The 18,351-nt window shown below is 33.2% G+C and overlaps 2 protein-coding genes across 7 annotated transcripts in view; both read right to left on the bottom strand.

Moving 5' to 3' along the window:
- LOC118748184 (2-oxoglutarate dehydrogenase, mitochondrial) overlaps positions 1–1,679 on the bottom strand; it is a 32,480-nt gene extending 30,801 nt beyond the window's left edge. For 3 of the 6 annotated variants that reach the window (XM_036482555.1, XM_036482557.1, XM_036482549.1), the window contains exon 1: positions 1,589–1,679. The gene's annotated coding sequence lies outside the window, so the exon portion shown is untranslated. The other 3 variants (XM_036482556.1, XM_036482552.1, XM_036482553.1) reach the window with 2 other exon arrangements.
- Positions 1,680–3,511: 1,832 nt separating this feature from the next.
- Positions 3,512–13,676, bottom strand: LOC118747491. Its single transcript, XM_036481543.1, has 4 exons — positions 13,158–13,676; positions 12,990–13,083; positions 12,575–12,918; positions 3,512–4,285 (listed from the first exon to the last, which is right to left on the bottom strand). Exons 1-4 carry the CDS (start codon positions 13,257–13,259, stop codon positions 4,004–4,006), a joined length of 822 nt encoding a protein of 273 aa, XP_036337436.1. The 5' UTR covers positions 13,260–13,676; the 3' UTR covers positions 3,512–4,003.
- Between the last annotated feature and the right edge of the window lie 4,675 nt (positions 13,677–18,351).

An 18,351-nucleotide genomic window follows, 5' to 3' on the forward strand; every position in this document is an offset into this window, starting at 1 on the left:
TCCATCTCAAGCTTGTTAATTGTATGTTGAAATGAAATTTTGAATTAAATCTCTATATTTATTATTAAACGTGCGATATGTACAGGGTGGCGGCGAATACGTGAGGCCCACGTTTTTTTTTTTTTAAATAAAAGGGTCCTTTATGGATTTTGTGAAACAAGTATTTTATACTTAATTTTGTACATATTTTACTTTAATTTTAACACTTTGAGAGAAAAGCGCAAGTGTTCATCGGCTAATTTATTCCATATCTTCTGTAACCATAGTCTAATTTCCTCAATGCAATAAGTAGCAATGGAATAGACTCGGAACTGGTGACCAGGACGACCATTCATTCGTCCAACCCTATACATTTTTTTCTTTTTTCTTTGTGTTTTTAAACAGTCTAAGAAAAAATACACCTGAAAAAGACTTGTTCCGCATGTACTCATCTCCCAAAGTTTACACTGATGGCAAATACAAATAAGGATTCAAATTTTTTAATAAACTTAAGTTAAAATATGTGCAAAATAAACAATAAAATACTTTTTTCGCAAAATTTATAAAAGGACACTTTTATTTTTCAAAAAATAGAGTTCTTAGGGTTATATGGGTTCCCAGGTTCGCTATGGGAGATATCAACGCTCGAGTGTTTAATTTTTAAAAAAAGTGATGCCATCGCTCTCGTTTCCCTTTCTGCCCACGCTTACAGCATACAGCACCAATGGACATACCACTGGTTTAATAAATTATCTTGACATTATAATGGCCTAGCTATGCGGTGTGCTTCCGAACAGTTCACATTAATAGGGAATTTACATGAGACGATTTTTAGTTGAATGCAACAATCGCCTGGTGTAAACGGCCTTTCAACTTATCGCTTCCAATGAAGTTGGTCGGCTGCCTACTTTCGTTCAGCTTTTGGTTCAACTAATCGCCTGTGAAAGTTGAATCATGTAAATTCCCTATAACCCACAAAGTTGGCTGAGCTATGTATACATACATAGGTATGTACATACATATATGTGGCACTGAAACTCTGGTATCTATTTTGAAAGCCAATGTTTCAAGGTTGCTCTTTACATTTCAACCAACATCTTTTTCCAATTCCATTCACATATTTACCTTTATGTATTGTGGAAAACACTGCGTCTACGTATCGTCAAACGCAGTAGCCGTGCCTCCTCCGATCTTATTTCCCATCAGCCCCAAATATATACACAAGTAAATACATACATATATTCGTATTATGTAAGTCTGGATGACGAAATGAAGGCGTTGAAAAAAACACAATTTTGCCATAAATTTATCTGCGAAGTATTTAATACAATAATATGGATCAAATCCCAATTTTCTTACCAATTATAACCGAAGATTTTTTTTTTTTGGACCGAATAAAAGGCACACTTTCTTTTTTAGAAAAATATACGTCAACTACTTTCCAATCACAGCGACAATGATTCGAAAGTGTCTCCACTTTACCTTACGACTTAAATTCCAGCAAGCTCCACAAAGCCGTAAATTAAAAATACAGCGAGAGTAAGAACTTTAAGTTAACGGCACAGTTATGTCTTGGGCAAATTATTTTATAATTTTTTACCACTTTTACCTGAAATCTGTCCTCAAAACCAAGTCGCCCAACGAAAACCGATTAGGATTTGACAGCTGACAAATGGTGTAGCCAGATCTAATCAAATGGCACAAAACTGCAGGTTGAACATACACAATTAGGGCTGCCACTTCTCCCGAAGAGAATTAAAATTGGCAGATTTTATACCGAGCCAGATTCATAACATGCGTGATGGAATGAATAATTGTTTGGCATAAATGCAGTTGGGCTCCAAATCTCAAATTAAAAAAAGAAATATTGAAATCGATAGAGATGATTGAGCTGAGTATAACGGTATACTTATTTTTTTGGGCAAACAACAACAACAAGAATTATCAAAGGTTAAATTTCAAAATAAGCAATTTTTGAAATCAAGATTTCTCAAAAACGAATGAATGGATTTTGAAAATTTTGATCTCATTTAATAGCAAATTCCCTCTAATTTGCTATACGTACTTTATATATATGTTGTATAGTTCTTACAAAAATGTAATGATTATAATAATATAAAAAAAAGCTTAAAACCCATAAGTGCGGCCGAGCTTATATCTTGCCATCTATTGCCGGCAATTTGGTAGTTTGACAGCTACATGTTCATTTGCATGAAAACTTCGTGGCGGCAACATTAATGATATTTTAATATAAAAGCAAATATTGAACTGTCTTCTTTTAAAATATTTATTATATGCGTCAAGACCAGGGTTGCCACTGCGGAAAAAAATATTTACCATCCACTTGAAAAAAATATACCAAATCTGGGAAATATCTACCAATCACTTTTTTATAATTATTTTAATAAAAACTATTGTTTTGTTATTTTTTGATTTATTTTAATTAAAACTATAGTTTTTTTTAGTTATTTCAATAAGGAATTAAATTTGTTTTTAAGAACTTTTTATTTAACTAGTTATGCGGTATTTGAGTAGTATTATTGGCTTATTCTCAGTTTCCTTTAACCAAAAGCGGAATTGATGAAACTAAAGGCAACAATGGGTAGGTTCAGAAGACGCAGCAGTTGAGCGCAACCGTTTCTGCGTCTTCTGAACGGCTTGATGCATTAGCTGTCAAATTCAACTCTCAACAACATATTGTCTCAAATGACCAGAAAAACATTACGATCATCTAACTCGCAACTGTTCAGTTGATCAGAAGTACACACAACGCGTTCAGAAGGTAAAACCGCAACAGTTACTGACCTGTTGCGCCTTCTGAACGTGCCCAATTGAACTTCATTATTTGAAAAACTTCAACTCGAGTTATTATAGACAAATACAGTGACTGAAAAAAGTGATTTTCTTAATATTTGCAATATTTTTCGAGAAAATTTTTTTTATTGCTTTAACTAAATCCATAAAAATCGAGGATTCAAACTATATACAACATATAGAAAAGTTCCAAAAATTTTCGTCTAAATTTCGAATTTTTTACTCTGAATTTTTAGAACAATTTAAGGTATGGAGTTTTAAAGCAAATACTATTTGAGTATAGCCAACAATGTGCTGCTTAAAATTTTCGTTGATTTTAATTTTTTTTTCATTGATAAAAAATGGCGTTGATTTAATTTTTCTGCGAACAATCATAGTGCGTAATTACATACCTGTTAATTTTTTCTTTATATTTAAATAATCATTTAAAATATTTAGGCAATCAAAAGCTCCTCGGGATTCCAGTAAAATTAGTTTTGAATGGAGCGCGATAGGTTCGCCTTATATCGATATACATTTATACGTATGTATGTAATTACATAAAAAGTAAGCAAAGAAATTTATAATATATTTAAATATAACTACGAAAAATAAATCGGGAACGGAAAGTTCATCAAAAATCTACCAAAATGAGAAAATATTTATGTACCTTCTTACCAACCTAAATTTTTTCTACCAATTTTGGTAACAATTTAGCAAAGTGGCAACCCTGGTCATGACTTTAATACATATCTAGGTACAAGTACAAGAACATACATACCTATGAATGTACAATTAAAAGTACATATGTACATATGCATAGCAAAATACTGGGAATAGAACTCCACACTAGGTTTTCAGGTTTTTAGCGCCCTATCTTAGTTACATATATGTATGTATGTATGTACCCTAATTTAACAAATGGCACATAATACCGTCTCATACATATTCTGACTATAGGACCAAAGATATTACTCTTAATTATTTTGGCCACGGAGTGGCTATAGAGATCTTAGAAGTATGTATGTATGTATGTGCAATTATATACTTTAATTTGAATATAATTTGTAGATAATAACAAATACCGTTCAGTTGATTTGCTAAACTGATGAATTTATATACCGATGCACATAAGTAAGTACATAAAATGTTTTGATGTTTACATGCTATAGATATCAAAAAAGGTTCCTCCAGAAAATATTTTATGGACTTTCTTTGCGTTGGGAACGTATTACTTATATTGGTCCAAGCAATAACCCGTTATTTGGTCTGAAATGCAGTCAAAGACGTCGAATGCCAAATCGCAACTTTCTCCTCGCTCAGGCAATTTGCGACGATTCACCTGGTACTTGATGGTCACTGCCCGCAGACAAAGGTTCACAGAACGCAAAGTAGCCATGAAAAAGCCATGTTCGTTCACTCCCTCCGAATAAAAGTCCACTAGGCCGTCTAGTGTAGGCCATCCAAATCCGTCGATTGCGTTGTTTTTCGCATAGACACAGTGCAGTAGGCACTGAAATAAAAATAAAATTATTGATGAGGCTCTCTTATAAAAAATAATATCAAGCTCTTAAACAATTAATAAAGAGCAGCGTGATCACTGATCAGTGACCACCGATGGAACCTTTTTTAAATTTTCTTATTGTGTGTAGTAACTTCTAAAAGCACACAAATTATGGCGAACTAGTAAAAAACGTGTGAATTTGCGGGCATTGTTTGTTTTGTTTTGATATTAAAAGAACCATGAATTTTTTTTTGTAGCAATGATCATTTGCGACTGCCTCTTTTTAAGAGGCGTTTGCATGAATTTCTATCACTAGAAGTCAATGGAAAATGAAGATAGCGGCAAAGGTCTTACGAGGCAAACGGGGCTATAAAAACTCACATATCGCACACCGTCTTCAAAATAGTCACAACACTAAATTTGGCATTTTTGAGATTATGCGCTAGTAATGTACACAGAGCTTTTCGTTACCTTTCTGCAACAGCTGGAGCAAATTTTTGTTATAATTTGTTAAAAGAACCAAGGTAAAGTCGCCCTTGCCCATATGATTAGGATTTGCTACGAAAAAGTTTTTCGAATTTTCTGACGAACCTATTATTTTGAGTTGTGACTCTTTTGTAGACGGTGTGCGATATGTACATATGTACCATGTACATACATACATACATAAGTATGAACGCGTATGTAGGACGTTCGGTAATTCCCGTTTTCAAAAATTCTAAATCTGTGACGCGATTAATCAAATAAAACATAAATACACCCGAAAACTTTCATATATGTACATTAAAGTGGTCCAAAAATGTATGTAAAAAAAATAAGGTCGGATTTTTAATGCCGCTACCCCCTAGGATTGTTCTTTATCGAAAAAAATATACCCCTATATTTTTATTAAAAAAAAGGGAGTGCTCAAAGCGCTCAAAGTTTTCCATGTATTTTATATGGGGGAAAACAACTTTTCGTAGAAATAGTGTAGAATTCTTGAAAAACAACAGTTTGCGATCGGAAAACTTTTCTTATCTTCAGGAGATTCCCAGTAATAATACGCAATTGTCTCTTTAACCATTTTTTCATAGTAACTATATCTTATAGGTCCACCAAAACCCCTAGAAAATGCAATGGAAAAATCTTTAATCATAAAAAATAAACAATTGGACATTAATACTGGAAGTCTCCTGAAGAGAACCACAGTTTTCCGATTGAAAAATATTGATTTTTAAGAGTTTTATACCATTTCTACGAAAAATGGTTTTTTCTCCATATAAAATACATGGAAAACTTTGGTTGCTTTGAGCACCCCCTAAATATTTTTTGATTTCAAAATAAAAAATAGGGGTATATTTTTTTCGATATAGAACAATCCTAGGGGGTGCCGGCATTAAAATTCGAACTTAATTTTTTTGGACCACTCTAATGTACATACATGTCGTCGTTTAAAGTACAAAACCGCGTAACTGACATTATTTTTTTTTGCCAAAAATTGGACTTGGTCACACTCAAGCTCTTGCCTCAATCCTTAGCCATTCATCCTGAAATATACTAGCCAGAAATACGATTGCTTTATAAAAAAGAAAACCATTTTGAAATATGAATGCTTTTACTCTCTAGAAAATAATTTATGTAACCTCACATACGCGGTTCTGCATTTTGTTGATACGCGGTTTTGTACATTAAGCGACGATATGTATGATATACATAGTATATGTATGTATGTATGTATGTAGTTATAATAGACTGCGCTTTATTTGTATGCAGAAAATTGTTTGTTAGGCTACAAAGCAAGACTCCGCTAGAAATGTGACTTTGGTTATAAAAACACGGATAACGGAAAGACGTGGCTCAAAGGCCCTAAAAATTGACAAGTGTCAAGTCATTTCTCTAAATTGTATACTTTATTTATCTACTTAAAGAAATAATAAAAACGGAGCAATTGATGCAAGAAGGGCACAAGGGCTAAATTATGACGAAAGTGAAAATAGGGGTGATAGGTTACCGTCAAATGCTCTTGCACCCTAATACATAGTTATTACATCGTGCACAAAAAAAAAAAAAAATCAATATACTCCCGAAACTAGGGCCAATAATAGTAAAACTACGCTTTTAGTATTTTCCCCTGAAGTCAGGATTTTTATTAAAAGAACTTTGAAATTCTAAAGATATGATTGATTCAAAAAATTATTTAAAAAATTCATTGCAATATGGGTATCATATAAAAGAAATAAAACAGTTTAAATCTTTTGGTGCATAAGGACTAATAGGTACCGAAAAAGTACTTTTAAAAATTTACCTTTGAATATCCTTAAACTTTGTAATATGTATTTTTGATAAATTTGTATGTTAAGGACGAATATACACACGAAAACATCCTCGAACTTTACCCTTTTAACTTTATTAAGTAGCTTCAAAAATAAAGTTAATTCCATTAACATTAGGGCATTTTCACTACCTATACGGCCAGGTGAAAAAACATATATTTTTTTTTTAATTCTACAGAATTTTCTCTTTCATTTGGTATCCACATTATTATCCTACATCGCAGTAATTTTTTATAATTGTTTGAATTAATCATACGGCTTTTGAAATTTGAAAGTCCTTTTAAGAAACTCCGAGACAAAAGAAAAAACTAAAAACGCTAAAATTTTTTTGATATTATTTTTATAAAAACTCCACAAGTTTTTTTCTTAATTTTGAACTTTTTAATAAAAATTTTTTAGAACACATGCATGGAAAAAAAAGCAAAATGCCGTCAAAAAATTTTGAAAATCAATGCAATTTTTTCGCCGGTCAAAATTTGCACTTATTCTACTAGATTTTTATAAGGCTGTTAACTGTATACCCAAAAAGTGTTTAAATGTTGCATACCAAAAGAATTAAAAAACCCGAAATTTAGAAAAAAAATTTTGGAATTTTTCTAAGTTCGTTACAACGTTTGAAAGTGTGATTTATATAGTTTTTGTTGAAGCATGAAATTCTAGTTTGAAAAACATTGTAAATATTAAAAACGAAACACCATTCATCCATTTTTGACCGCCACTGTCTGTATGTGTGTGTACATATGTATGCAACAAATCTTGTTTTTTTTACTCAATGACATATTATCGGCTAATTGAACCGTGAAATGAGTGCACCTCGGCTACACTCGATATCGCTCATAAAGTCAATTGATATTGGTGATATCGATATTAACCGAAAAAATATCGGCTGATTAATATATCAATCATTAAATGGCGATACTACATCGATATTAATGTTTACTGGTGGTTAAAAATTATGTGGTTGTGAATTGACTTTTAAGTATCAGTAATATTTTCAGTAGCCAGCATAAATTTAATGGTAATGCAAATGAAATTTCGCTATATTTTTCGGTAATCAGTTAAATTTTACTAATACTGCAATGTGTACATTTCAGAATAAATTTAGGAGCTTCAAGGACCCCATATCATTGCCACTCAAACTCATTGTTCCTATATCTGTAAACAGCACATTCATATATGGGGAGTGTTTCCTGCGTTACGGACGTTCCATTTGGAGACACTTATGTATACGGTGACCATAAATATGGATTCAAAATGAAGGAAAATTTTTCAAAAATATGCCTACATATATTTACGTAGTACAAAAATATCAAAAGAGTATTTATGATTCTAAATTCTTAATACATTTTAAACTTTAAAAATGAATCACGTTTTCTTCATCGTTATTAATCTTTTTTACATGAATATTTATCAAAGTATAGTAAAACATATTATAATTACAATAGCTTACACGAAAAGTGAAAATCTTTAAAAGGTTATTTTATAGGCAAATTTTGAGTCGTTCAAAACGAAAACAATACCCTTCATTTTTTGTTTTTTTTTTTGGTACTTTTCGCAGTTATTTGTCAAAAATCGACGTCATGAATCGACGTAAACGGCGAGTTACAAAGTGCCCTTTACAAAAATATATAATTTGTGCAGGTTGCGCTCCATAGCATCTACATTTCTAATCCGATTTTCATTATCTTTGGCTCAAAATTTACTGTAATGATATATCTTCTTTATCGATTTTTTAAAATAATGAAAAAAATAATCAAATGAAACTGCGTATTTGATTGAAAATCTCACTTTTTCGGCTTTGAAGACAAAATGCAAATGGTCGCCTGTAGCACTAATAATTTTCATTGAAGTCGCCACAAGTTATATATTTTGGGAAGAGGCACATCAATACCCTTCGAGCTGTAAGTCGCTTACGTTGATTTGGAGATTTTTGAAGAAAAGCTACGAAAAGTACCAAAAAACACTTTTTTGAAATCCATCCATTGTCCGATAATTTTGAAATAACGAATAAAATGCGGGACAAATGCAGGACACTTGGAAAAAATCAGTACATTTTCAGGTTTTTCAGGTTTGAAAAACTACGCAGGGCCGACCTTCGAAAAACAGTACGGTCCTGCAAAAAACAGAACGGATGGTCACCGTACTTATGTATGAATGGTTCTTAGAACAATAAGCAGCCATAACCATTGCGTCAACTTAAACCAAATATCCAACGATGCAGATAGGGGCATTTGAACGATTTAGGCGGCCAAAAATTAATTTATCAAAATTTTGAAGAAAACTTAAGAAATTAGTCACATTCGATAGAGAACATTCCAAATATCATTTCCCAGTCCACCTCCATTTTCTAACTTCCACAGCGAACGCTCACCGTTGACCGGAAACAGAATATTATAAACAAATTTTCGCTCTCTAGAAAGATCGTTTTAAGTTAATGTTTAGATTTCTGCACTGTATTCTTAAAAAGTAGTGATGGATCCGCATACAGATGGTGATAATGCATTTAAGTGTTATTTTTTTTATCATTTTGTTAAGCAAAGGTGCAATTTAAATGTAACGAAAAGAGCGGTTTACAACGAGTATTTTGTTTTTCTAATTTTTGTTGAATATTAAGGATTTTGGTGTATCCCCGGGAGAAATCGCGTTATTATTCTTTGTTCAATTGAAAGCCTGGAAATTAGGCTAATCTAGTGTGAAAAGATTGCCCGCAGGTAAGTGGTATTTCTTTACATAGAAAATGTATTAAGGAAAAATCTAAAAACGTAACTAGTAACTTTAGATCTATTTTAATACTAAAACTAAACTTTTTAAATGAATTTTAGGCCGCTGAACTAGAATATGAATCCATTTAATTTAAAATAAATAGTTTTCGAGATATTAGCAAAAGTCCTGTTTTATAGGACCTTTCGGTCCTGTTGCTGGAAATCTGCGGGAATGTAAGGCGAACCCAATTATGTTATACATTTCGGAATAAACATTTGTTTTCCTTTATATTGGTGTTATATATGTAAGTGATGATTAAAGAAATAGTTTTGGGTATACAAACGTTTGAATTTAGATAAATTTCAATTTAGATTAATCTGCGATATTTCAGCAAATATTGTATCCAAATTGTTGAAAATTGGTATGTGAAGTAAAATTTTGGAACAATATAGGATTATTTTTAAAATTTTTAGTAAATGGGAGTGGCGCCGCCCACTTACGATGAAATGCTGTATCACAGTACCTATCCGCTTCACTAATCCGTACCAAACTCGGTATGAGCCTTGCTTAGGCTATATCTAACGTAACTGCTAAAAAATTCTTGAAATCGGGCGATAACCACGCCCACTTCCCATATAACGGTAATTTACAGGAATGTGAAAACTGCGATAAATCAATAACTACTGAAGGTAATTCACTCAAAATCGATTCGTGGAATAACTTCAGCACGACCTATGTCGGTTCTGCGATGTGACTGAGGAGACCCCTCTGCATCTGCTTCGCGAATGCGAGGCAGTTGCGAGAAGACGGGAGAGACACCTAGGCCAACTCTGGCCAAGCGAGGAAGTCTTACAATCGCTAGCCCCCGGAGATCTCCTTAAATTTTTGGGTTCTCTGGGACTAGATGAGGTACTCTAAACAGTCGAGGGCACAATAGATCATTTGGTCGCAGTGCATACCTCTACTTAATCTATCTATCTATCTAACTTCAACACAATGTATCTCTCTCTCTTTATCAATTTGTACCAAACTCGGTGCACTTAACTACTTACTTGGTATGGAAAAGCAATACGTTGAAAATACGAAAACTCCGATAATTGAGTAATTGAGGACGCTAATTTACACCAAAGTTAATACATACAAAGTTCTCTTAACAATAAATAAGACTTTTATTATTACAAAAATGTAGTTTTATTACATTGGGTGCGTTCGAGCTACGCAATAATTACGGCAATATTGCAGACTTGCTTTCCTGATGACATGTCACTGATGCTCAACTGAGAATTTTGTAAAATGCTGCAGAAATTGCGCGGTAAAAATTTGTATGTTGCTTTTGATTTTCCAATGACGAGTAACTGTTTGTCAAAATTTTGTTCCTCGAACGTTGATGTAGGCAGAGTCGCCCAAATTTTCGTGTAGAATGTGGTGCTCCTTCATAAAAAGTAACACTGCCGCATTAATTGCACTTCGAAAACACTAATTTCTTACCTATACTGTGATACATATTTGAATTAATTAATTCCTTAAATTAAATTTGAATTTGATTTTTTGAACCCAAGTCGATTGCTTAGAGATGAAGCCTTTTCAAACCCATTTCCATTGATACCCATATTGCAGCAATTAATTTAGCTAATTGAACAAAGTTTTTTAACAGGTGGCAACTCTGTTAATGTTTTAACCTATATTTAGTTGATTTTAAACATTTACAATTCTATATGTCAAAACACGTATTTTCTAAACATTTCGAGTTGAAATATTCATACAAATAATTTTGGCCGCATAAATCGGCTAAGTACCCCCATGTGCGATGTTTAATGTTCGGACGTTCCCGTTCGGGCGTTCCGATTTTTTCCAATGAGATACAATTTTTGTTTAAGAATTTAAAAACACTCGTTTTTTAAGGCGAATATGAGGTTTTATTGTAAATAATACAAAGCAGGCCTGAGTAGCTAGTGGGTGACAGGTAACAAGATCAATGGAAATAAGGTCAATTAACACTATTTCGCATACAAGTGCGAAATAAAGTCAATTGACATTATTTCCTCTCCAAAAGCGAAATGAAGTCAACAAAAATTTGGCGTGAGCGCTGCGCGGCGCGGCAATAATGTCAATCGATTTTATTTCGCTTTTGAAAAGGTAATAATAAATTAATTAACTTTATTTCGCAACGGTATGCGAAATAGTGTCAATTGACCTTAATTCCGTTGATACTGGTCCGCTAGCATAAAATTTTGCTTTGCTAATGTCCAAATCCTTGAATTCGTTTTTAAAAAGCTGCTATGCTTCGTTTACTGTCAAATCCATGTAGCGCTTTGCTACAGGCAATTCTAGCTTACTTAACAATGTTTCTTTTCTTACTGCGGCTTGTAAAATTTTCATTAATTTGGGGTCCTCATTTTCCCATTTTGCTTCCTCATTTTCACTATCATATTTGCCTCATAAATTTTTCTTAATGCTTTTTCAACTTTTTTTTTATGGCTTTATTGCCTACTTTTATACTTGCGAAAATTCGAAGAAACTAATCCCTGTTTTTTGTTTTCAATGAATCTTTTTTTTGCGCAGGTTGGTCGCATCTTGGTGCTTTTTTGCCCCGATATAATCATTTTTAATTTGTCTTCCATAGTTTTTTTCTTTCCAACTCCCTTTTTTTATATTCCGCCCACTTTTCTTCATCTTTCTTCAAATTTCGTCTCCACTTCATTGCTCTCTCAGCCGTCATGAAGCCATGTCTTCGTACAAGCAGAAATGAACAAAAATTATTTGAAGCGTTCGGACGTTCCGATTTGCAATTTATTACAATCAGTAATCCTATAGCTTTTCGAATAAAATTTCATGCGACTGGTAAGAGTAACCAAAACTAGCTTTTGTATTAAAATTTAAAAAAAAAAATCAAAATTTGTAATTTAACTTTAGACGGTCCCTAATATTTTAGTTTACGGAACATAAGCTATACTAAATTTTTGTATAGAGCTCCAAAACTTTTTAATCGTGTACCAAAATTATGTTGGCTTTCTGGAAGGTATGATTTCTCCGAAAAAAAAATGTTTGAAAATGTAGTTGGAAAGACGCAAATATCTTGAAATAGAATGGACCAATTAGTCCAATATTTTGGTGAATGAAAGAAAAAAATTTCTAGTTATCGATTGGCATCTATAAACTTTGTCCAGGCAAAATTTTATTTTTTTGCTCATGGTTCACACTTTCCAGGAAATGCCCATATGTAGTAAGTATATCCGAGTATTAAAATTGTGTAAACTTTGGAATTATAAAGAAGAATACTTACGCCCGCTATCCGTTTGTCCTCGAAAGGCACCAACGTGGGATGATAAATAATGTTGGTGGCCGGGTCATGTGCGATACGACGAATATGATGCAGTAAGCGAGTCACTCGTCGTTTGGATGAATCAACTTCATAGGTATCGTAACCCGACGGCAATTCAAAACCCGCATTCGAAGATGACGAATAAGCCGACACAGTAGAGCCTGCTGAAGAGCCACCTGACACCTGACCTATGGCTTCATGTGGCGCTGAATCGGACACATCTCTCATAAACTGCATGTTGTCTTCATTGGCATCCAAAGGTTGATAACCTTTGTAAACTTCTTCTTTTAGCATTTGATAGGCCTCTGCGGGAAGTGGTTTTTGTTGTTCATTGAAATCTAAAAAAAAAACAAAGATTTTCCGAAAAAATTCTTACCTCTTATAAGTTTGTTCTTCACGTCCTCTTGGCATTCCTGTATGACAGTTTCTACACGCCGTGCAGTGCGCGGGGGGTTCAAGCACCTGTTTTTCTATGAAAGAAGTGGTCAACAAAAGGGAATAAAACTCGAAACAGTTTTTTTTTAAATTCACTTTGTCGTTGTACCTTTGCTAGGTAGTGTCCTTGTGGGCTATTCGTATAGGTGACAACCTTGGCTATAAGGGCCAGTGCAATGGATATATGATAAGCTGCTGCAATACTTTTCATGATAGCTTTTTTGACACTACGTTTTGTTTTTGTTTTTTTTTTTTACTTGGCAGTGAGGCGGCATGTAACTAACAACCTCAACGGACGAATAACTCGACTTGAATGAAAATGAAACGAAATTAAAGCCATTATTCAATGTCGCCCCTAGCAGCATCCAACACTGGAGCTGCACTTAAAATTCACTTTCTACCACACACTTATTACACTATCAACAGCAATGGTGTTAACATTGGCAGTGACAATAGCGGTTTCAATGTCAATGTTGCAACGCAAATCGCAACGGCCGCAAGTATTGCCGACGCGTAGTTACATATGTTGTGCTGCAACTTTGCTACCGGTTAGATGGACCTGTTGTCGCTTGCTTCAGGTGAAATTGCTGCAGATGTGATGTATTGGTATACATATGTAATTCGTATAACACACCAATACATGGATGATGGTTGCACACATATCATTTAAACATAAAACATACATACTCTTTTGAACCCGTGAGAAATATGCACGTAGCATTAAAAGTCTGGAGATTAGCTGGAGTATAATGAACCTTTGGAAAGAGACCCTTGGAGCCCGTTACCTCAATATGCCCATCAAGTCTCATGCAAACATTTCTTGTAAATTATTAAAATAATAAACCGAGTGGTGCCTTAGAATAAAGCCCTTTTGCAGATTTTAGCTGTTATTCTTTATGATCCTATTTAAAACTCCAAAAATCATCGTAAGTTTTAAATTCATAAAGGACCTTAGGTGCATGAGGTTCTGTTATCCAAAGGGATAAGACGTGAGCTCTTTATTTATAAGTGAGATGTTAAGTGCATACATATACATACATACATATAGATATGTACATATATAAATGATAGCTGCCTTTTTCGTATTTTTGGTTTTGTTGACTGAATTGAAATATTAAAAATAAATATTTACATGCCTACAAACTAAGGCCCTTATTCATAAAAAATAAAGTAGCTTTAAAAAAGGTTTATAAATTGAAAAATGTACGAAAACGTCAATTTATAAAGCTCTTTAAACCTACTATATTTTTTATGAGTAAGGCCGTAAAAATTATTCTCGTAATAACATCCCCGGAAAATGGTACCACATTTTTGCAGTTCCATTATTAGATTCCCGAAACTTCTTTAGCGGCGGTTGGTTGATTGGAAGTATTTGGCAAATTCAGGGGAAATTGCACACGGAAATGATGCAACGGAAATGGTGCAACGGAAATGATTGGGGCTGAAACAAATGCTTCTTGAGTGTATGGTATTAATTTAACAAAAACTTGCTACTAAAAGGTTAAAGAATAAACCTTGGAAAAAGACCAATACAAGAATGAAAGTAAAAGTGAGTACGTACATAGATAAAGAAAAGGATAAAGTCAAAGGTAAAAATAAAAACAACAACAAAGATGAGTAAAGATAAAGGCAAAAATGAAGACCTAGGTAAATTTAAACATTTTACTTATATATATAAGGGCGAAGGTGAAGGGGAATATGTGGATGAAGAAAATGATATAAACATAAAAGTAAAAACAAAGATGAGGATGAGGATACCGATAAAAGTAAAGACGAAGATAGGGGAAGAAAGATTAAAATAATGGTAACTAAAGAGGAAAGGATATAGAGAGAGACACATAGACTCAATCTGGGAACTTTTTTCCGATTTTAGATGTTTTCGGGATTCTCGAGACTTATCGATAACATAATCGATATTTTTATCGGTTCTGTTATCGATATTTTTATCGATTTTGTTATCGAAATTTGTATCGATATTGTTATCAATTATGCTATCGATATTTTCGGAACTTATCGATATAATAATCGATATTTTTATCGATTTTGTAGTCGATATTTTTTTAACGATTTGTTATCGATTTTGCAATCGATATTTTTAACTATTTTGTTAGCAATATTTTTTATCGATTTTGATATTGATATTTATCGATTTTGTTATCGATATTTATTGATTATGTTATCCATATTTATCGATTTTGTTATCGATATTTGTCGATTATGTTATCATTTTTATCGATTTTGTTATTGATATTTATCGATTTTGTTATCGATATCTATCAACTTTGTTATCGATATTTTCATCGATTTTGTTATCGATATTTTCGTTTTGTTATCGATATTTTGTTGGACGTTATTATCGATTTTGTTATCGATAGAGTATAAAAACAAAAAATTAAGATAATGGAAAAACAGAATAACATAAATGTAATTAAAACGAACAGGGGTAGATGTAGAGGGATGTAGATGGAAAAAAGAGAAAAAATATAACCTTAAGCAAAAGCAGATGTGTGTATGTATATATTAGTTATGAGACAAAATATATAAGTAATGTAAGTTTCACTTCTCCAATGTGGCCCAGGTGCGCTTACTTTTTTTTTAACAAATATATATCTGAGGGAAAATGAAAATGTAGAGATCAGAACAATTATATACTCTGCCGGTGCCGGACACATATCCGAATCTACTACGAACCAATAAAATTTTTACTCCGCCATCCTTACATACATGAATATAAAAAGGGCATATCTGAACCCGTAGCAAGAACGTAACATTTTATCAAGTTTTGCCCTCAAACTCTTTATTCACACAATACTAAAAATTTTAAACCAAATGGTCCAAACCTTATACCAGGGTTAATGTGATATCCACCGTATTTTTCTGAGTTTCATTAAAATATTATGGAAATTTATGTTTCCGTCATAACTTTGGATAAAACTCGGAAGTAAAAGAACTCTATAACTTCGTCATTGGAGTGTGCCATTAAATAGCCACATTAACAACTGTGCCATTCGGCTCGTGGCTGGAAACACAATCTCTTAGGTTTGGATATGAAGTTACCAGTGCGTGACAGTAAACAGTTTACTAATTATATACTTATATATTTATGTATATATGTACATATATACTAGGGATGCCAATCCCGCGATACCGGGATCCCGGTATTTTTCAAGGTTCCGAAAAATTTGAAATATCGAATTAATAATTTATGAATTTGAAGTATGATTTCTGACAAATGCCAGCCGGATGCGAATTTCGAGTAAATTGCGCAAAAATGGCAAAAAATTCGCCATTTACCATTTCTTTACGGAGTATAATAAACATGTTGATTTTGTACATATATTTTTGTTCAATGTTTTTTTTTATTCCCTCAGTTATTGAATTTTTAATCATATTTATAAAAGTTACGTCTCAATGTGAGTGCCGGGATTACACAAAAAATATCCCGAAATCACGATATCACAATTTTCCACATATTTTGGCATCCCTAATACATATGTACATACCAGGGTTGTTGCGAATATTCGCATTCGCATTCGCATTCGCATCCGCGTAGCTTCCGCATTAATTTTCACATTCGCATTCGCTTTCGCATTCGCAAAAATCAATGCGGATCTTTTGCGAATGCGAATATTGAAGGGACCGAAAATTACAGTTATTTTTTTACGAGTTAAACTTGGCCAAGCATTTTCTATTCCGAAATAAAAGTACTTTCCGGATAATAAACAAACCGCTTATCCAAATTAAACAAGTTTGGTATCCAATGAAAGGGGACTGATATAGCTTTAAAACACAAATGTCGAAACGAGGAAAGCCTCACATTGAAAAATATTTCAATAAAAAATGTTAATTAATTACCATAGAACAAATATTGGGTCAGGTATGTATTTACATGAATTTCTTTGGCATTAAGCTATAAAAAAATATAAATAGAGGTGGTAACCTTCATTCGTTATTTCTGTTTAAAAGCTATTTCAGTCCTCTTTCATATGATACCAAATTTGTTTAATTTGGATAAGCGGTTTCTTTATTATCCGGATAGGACGTTTATTTCGGAATAAAAAATATTAGGCCAAATTTAACTCGGAAAAAATAACTGTAAAGCATTAAAATGATTTATAAAAAATAAAATCGAAAAACGCCGTTGACGTGACAAATTCCGAAACAACCAAAAGAATGAGAATGAAGAATTCTTTCGAAAAAAAAACGGTGTTTAAACAACGATTGTGCCATGATGCTAGATTATGAAGATGAAAGTCAGGTGGATACATCCGACATTTGCAGCCCCGATGAAATTCTCAAAAAGTAATTATTGCACCGCAATAAAAATAAATAAATATAACTGAAAGTCCTCTCAACTGGTGCAGTGTCAATCGAAAAGAATTTACAATTTTGCCAAGTTTCAAGCTTTTCAAGTTTTTCGCCTCGAGCGAGTTGTTATATAGTGGCGCAGGTTTGATTTACGACCCTTCAAAAAGTTTTTATTAAGTACAATGTTCCAATTTTTAAATTCAATTACTAAAAAAACATTCAGTCTTATCATGAGTTTAATTTTCCCCGAAGCGGTTCACTTTTCACTTTCGGTTTTCATGTACTTACTTACTATGGGCGGAATAAAAATTTTCGGGTGAATTTTTTTGTCGGGCAAAACTCAGGATAAGGCAGATTATTAAAAATTATTAACCTTTCCATTTTTTATTTACCTAAATCACCTAATCTACCCACCTAAATTATTTCTTAAAAATACATGACATCCGCATTCGCATCCGCATCCGCATTCGCATCCGCGGATGTCTAAAATTCCACATTCGCAACATCCCTAGTACATACATATTTATGTACGTGATTTTCATGTGTGAAAATATGTTTGTATGTATGTAATAATAATACAATATTTTGGTTCTTGCAGTTTTGCTAAGTGTTTGGCCGAGCTTATCCTCCAATTCGTGTTGTGAGGCTTGATATTGTTAAACAAATGTAAAGACCTATACTTTTACTTCGTCTTCGAATGCCAAATGGGTTTTATGAGAAGCTTTGGCCATAGCAGGAATTCACTCAGATGTTTGCCGATTGCCTGGCGAAGGGCGACCGCTGTTAGAAAATGTTTTTATAAGTTAAGATTCTGCCCTAGAGTGGGATCCCCCTTCTTTTGATGACGACCCCGGACTGTAGATTTAATGGAGAATAGGCCTCCGCCCTTGCCAAAACTGGACAAAATAAATAATGCGCTGGTTTTTACGACGTCTACTACAGATGCAAACTCACGAAAGCCTATTTCCGATGAGGGAACGTCCGTCTGTACGAAC

The sequence above is a fragment of the Rhagoletis pomonella genome, unplaced genomic scaffold (genome assembly GCF_013731165.1).
Source record: "Rhagoletis pomonella isolate Grant_MI unplaced genomic scaffold, Rhpom_1.0 Rhpom_scaffold_00012, whole genome shotgun sequence".
Taxonomy (NCBI): domain Eukaryota; kingdom Metazoa; phylum Arthropoda; class Insecta; order Diptera; family Tephritidae; genus Rhagoletis; species Rhagoletis pomonella.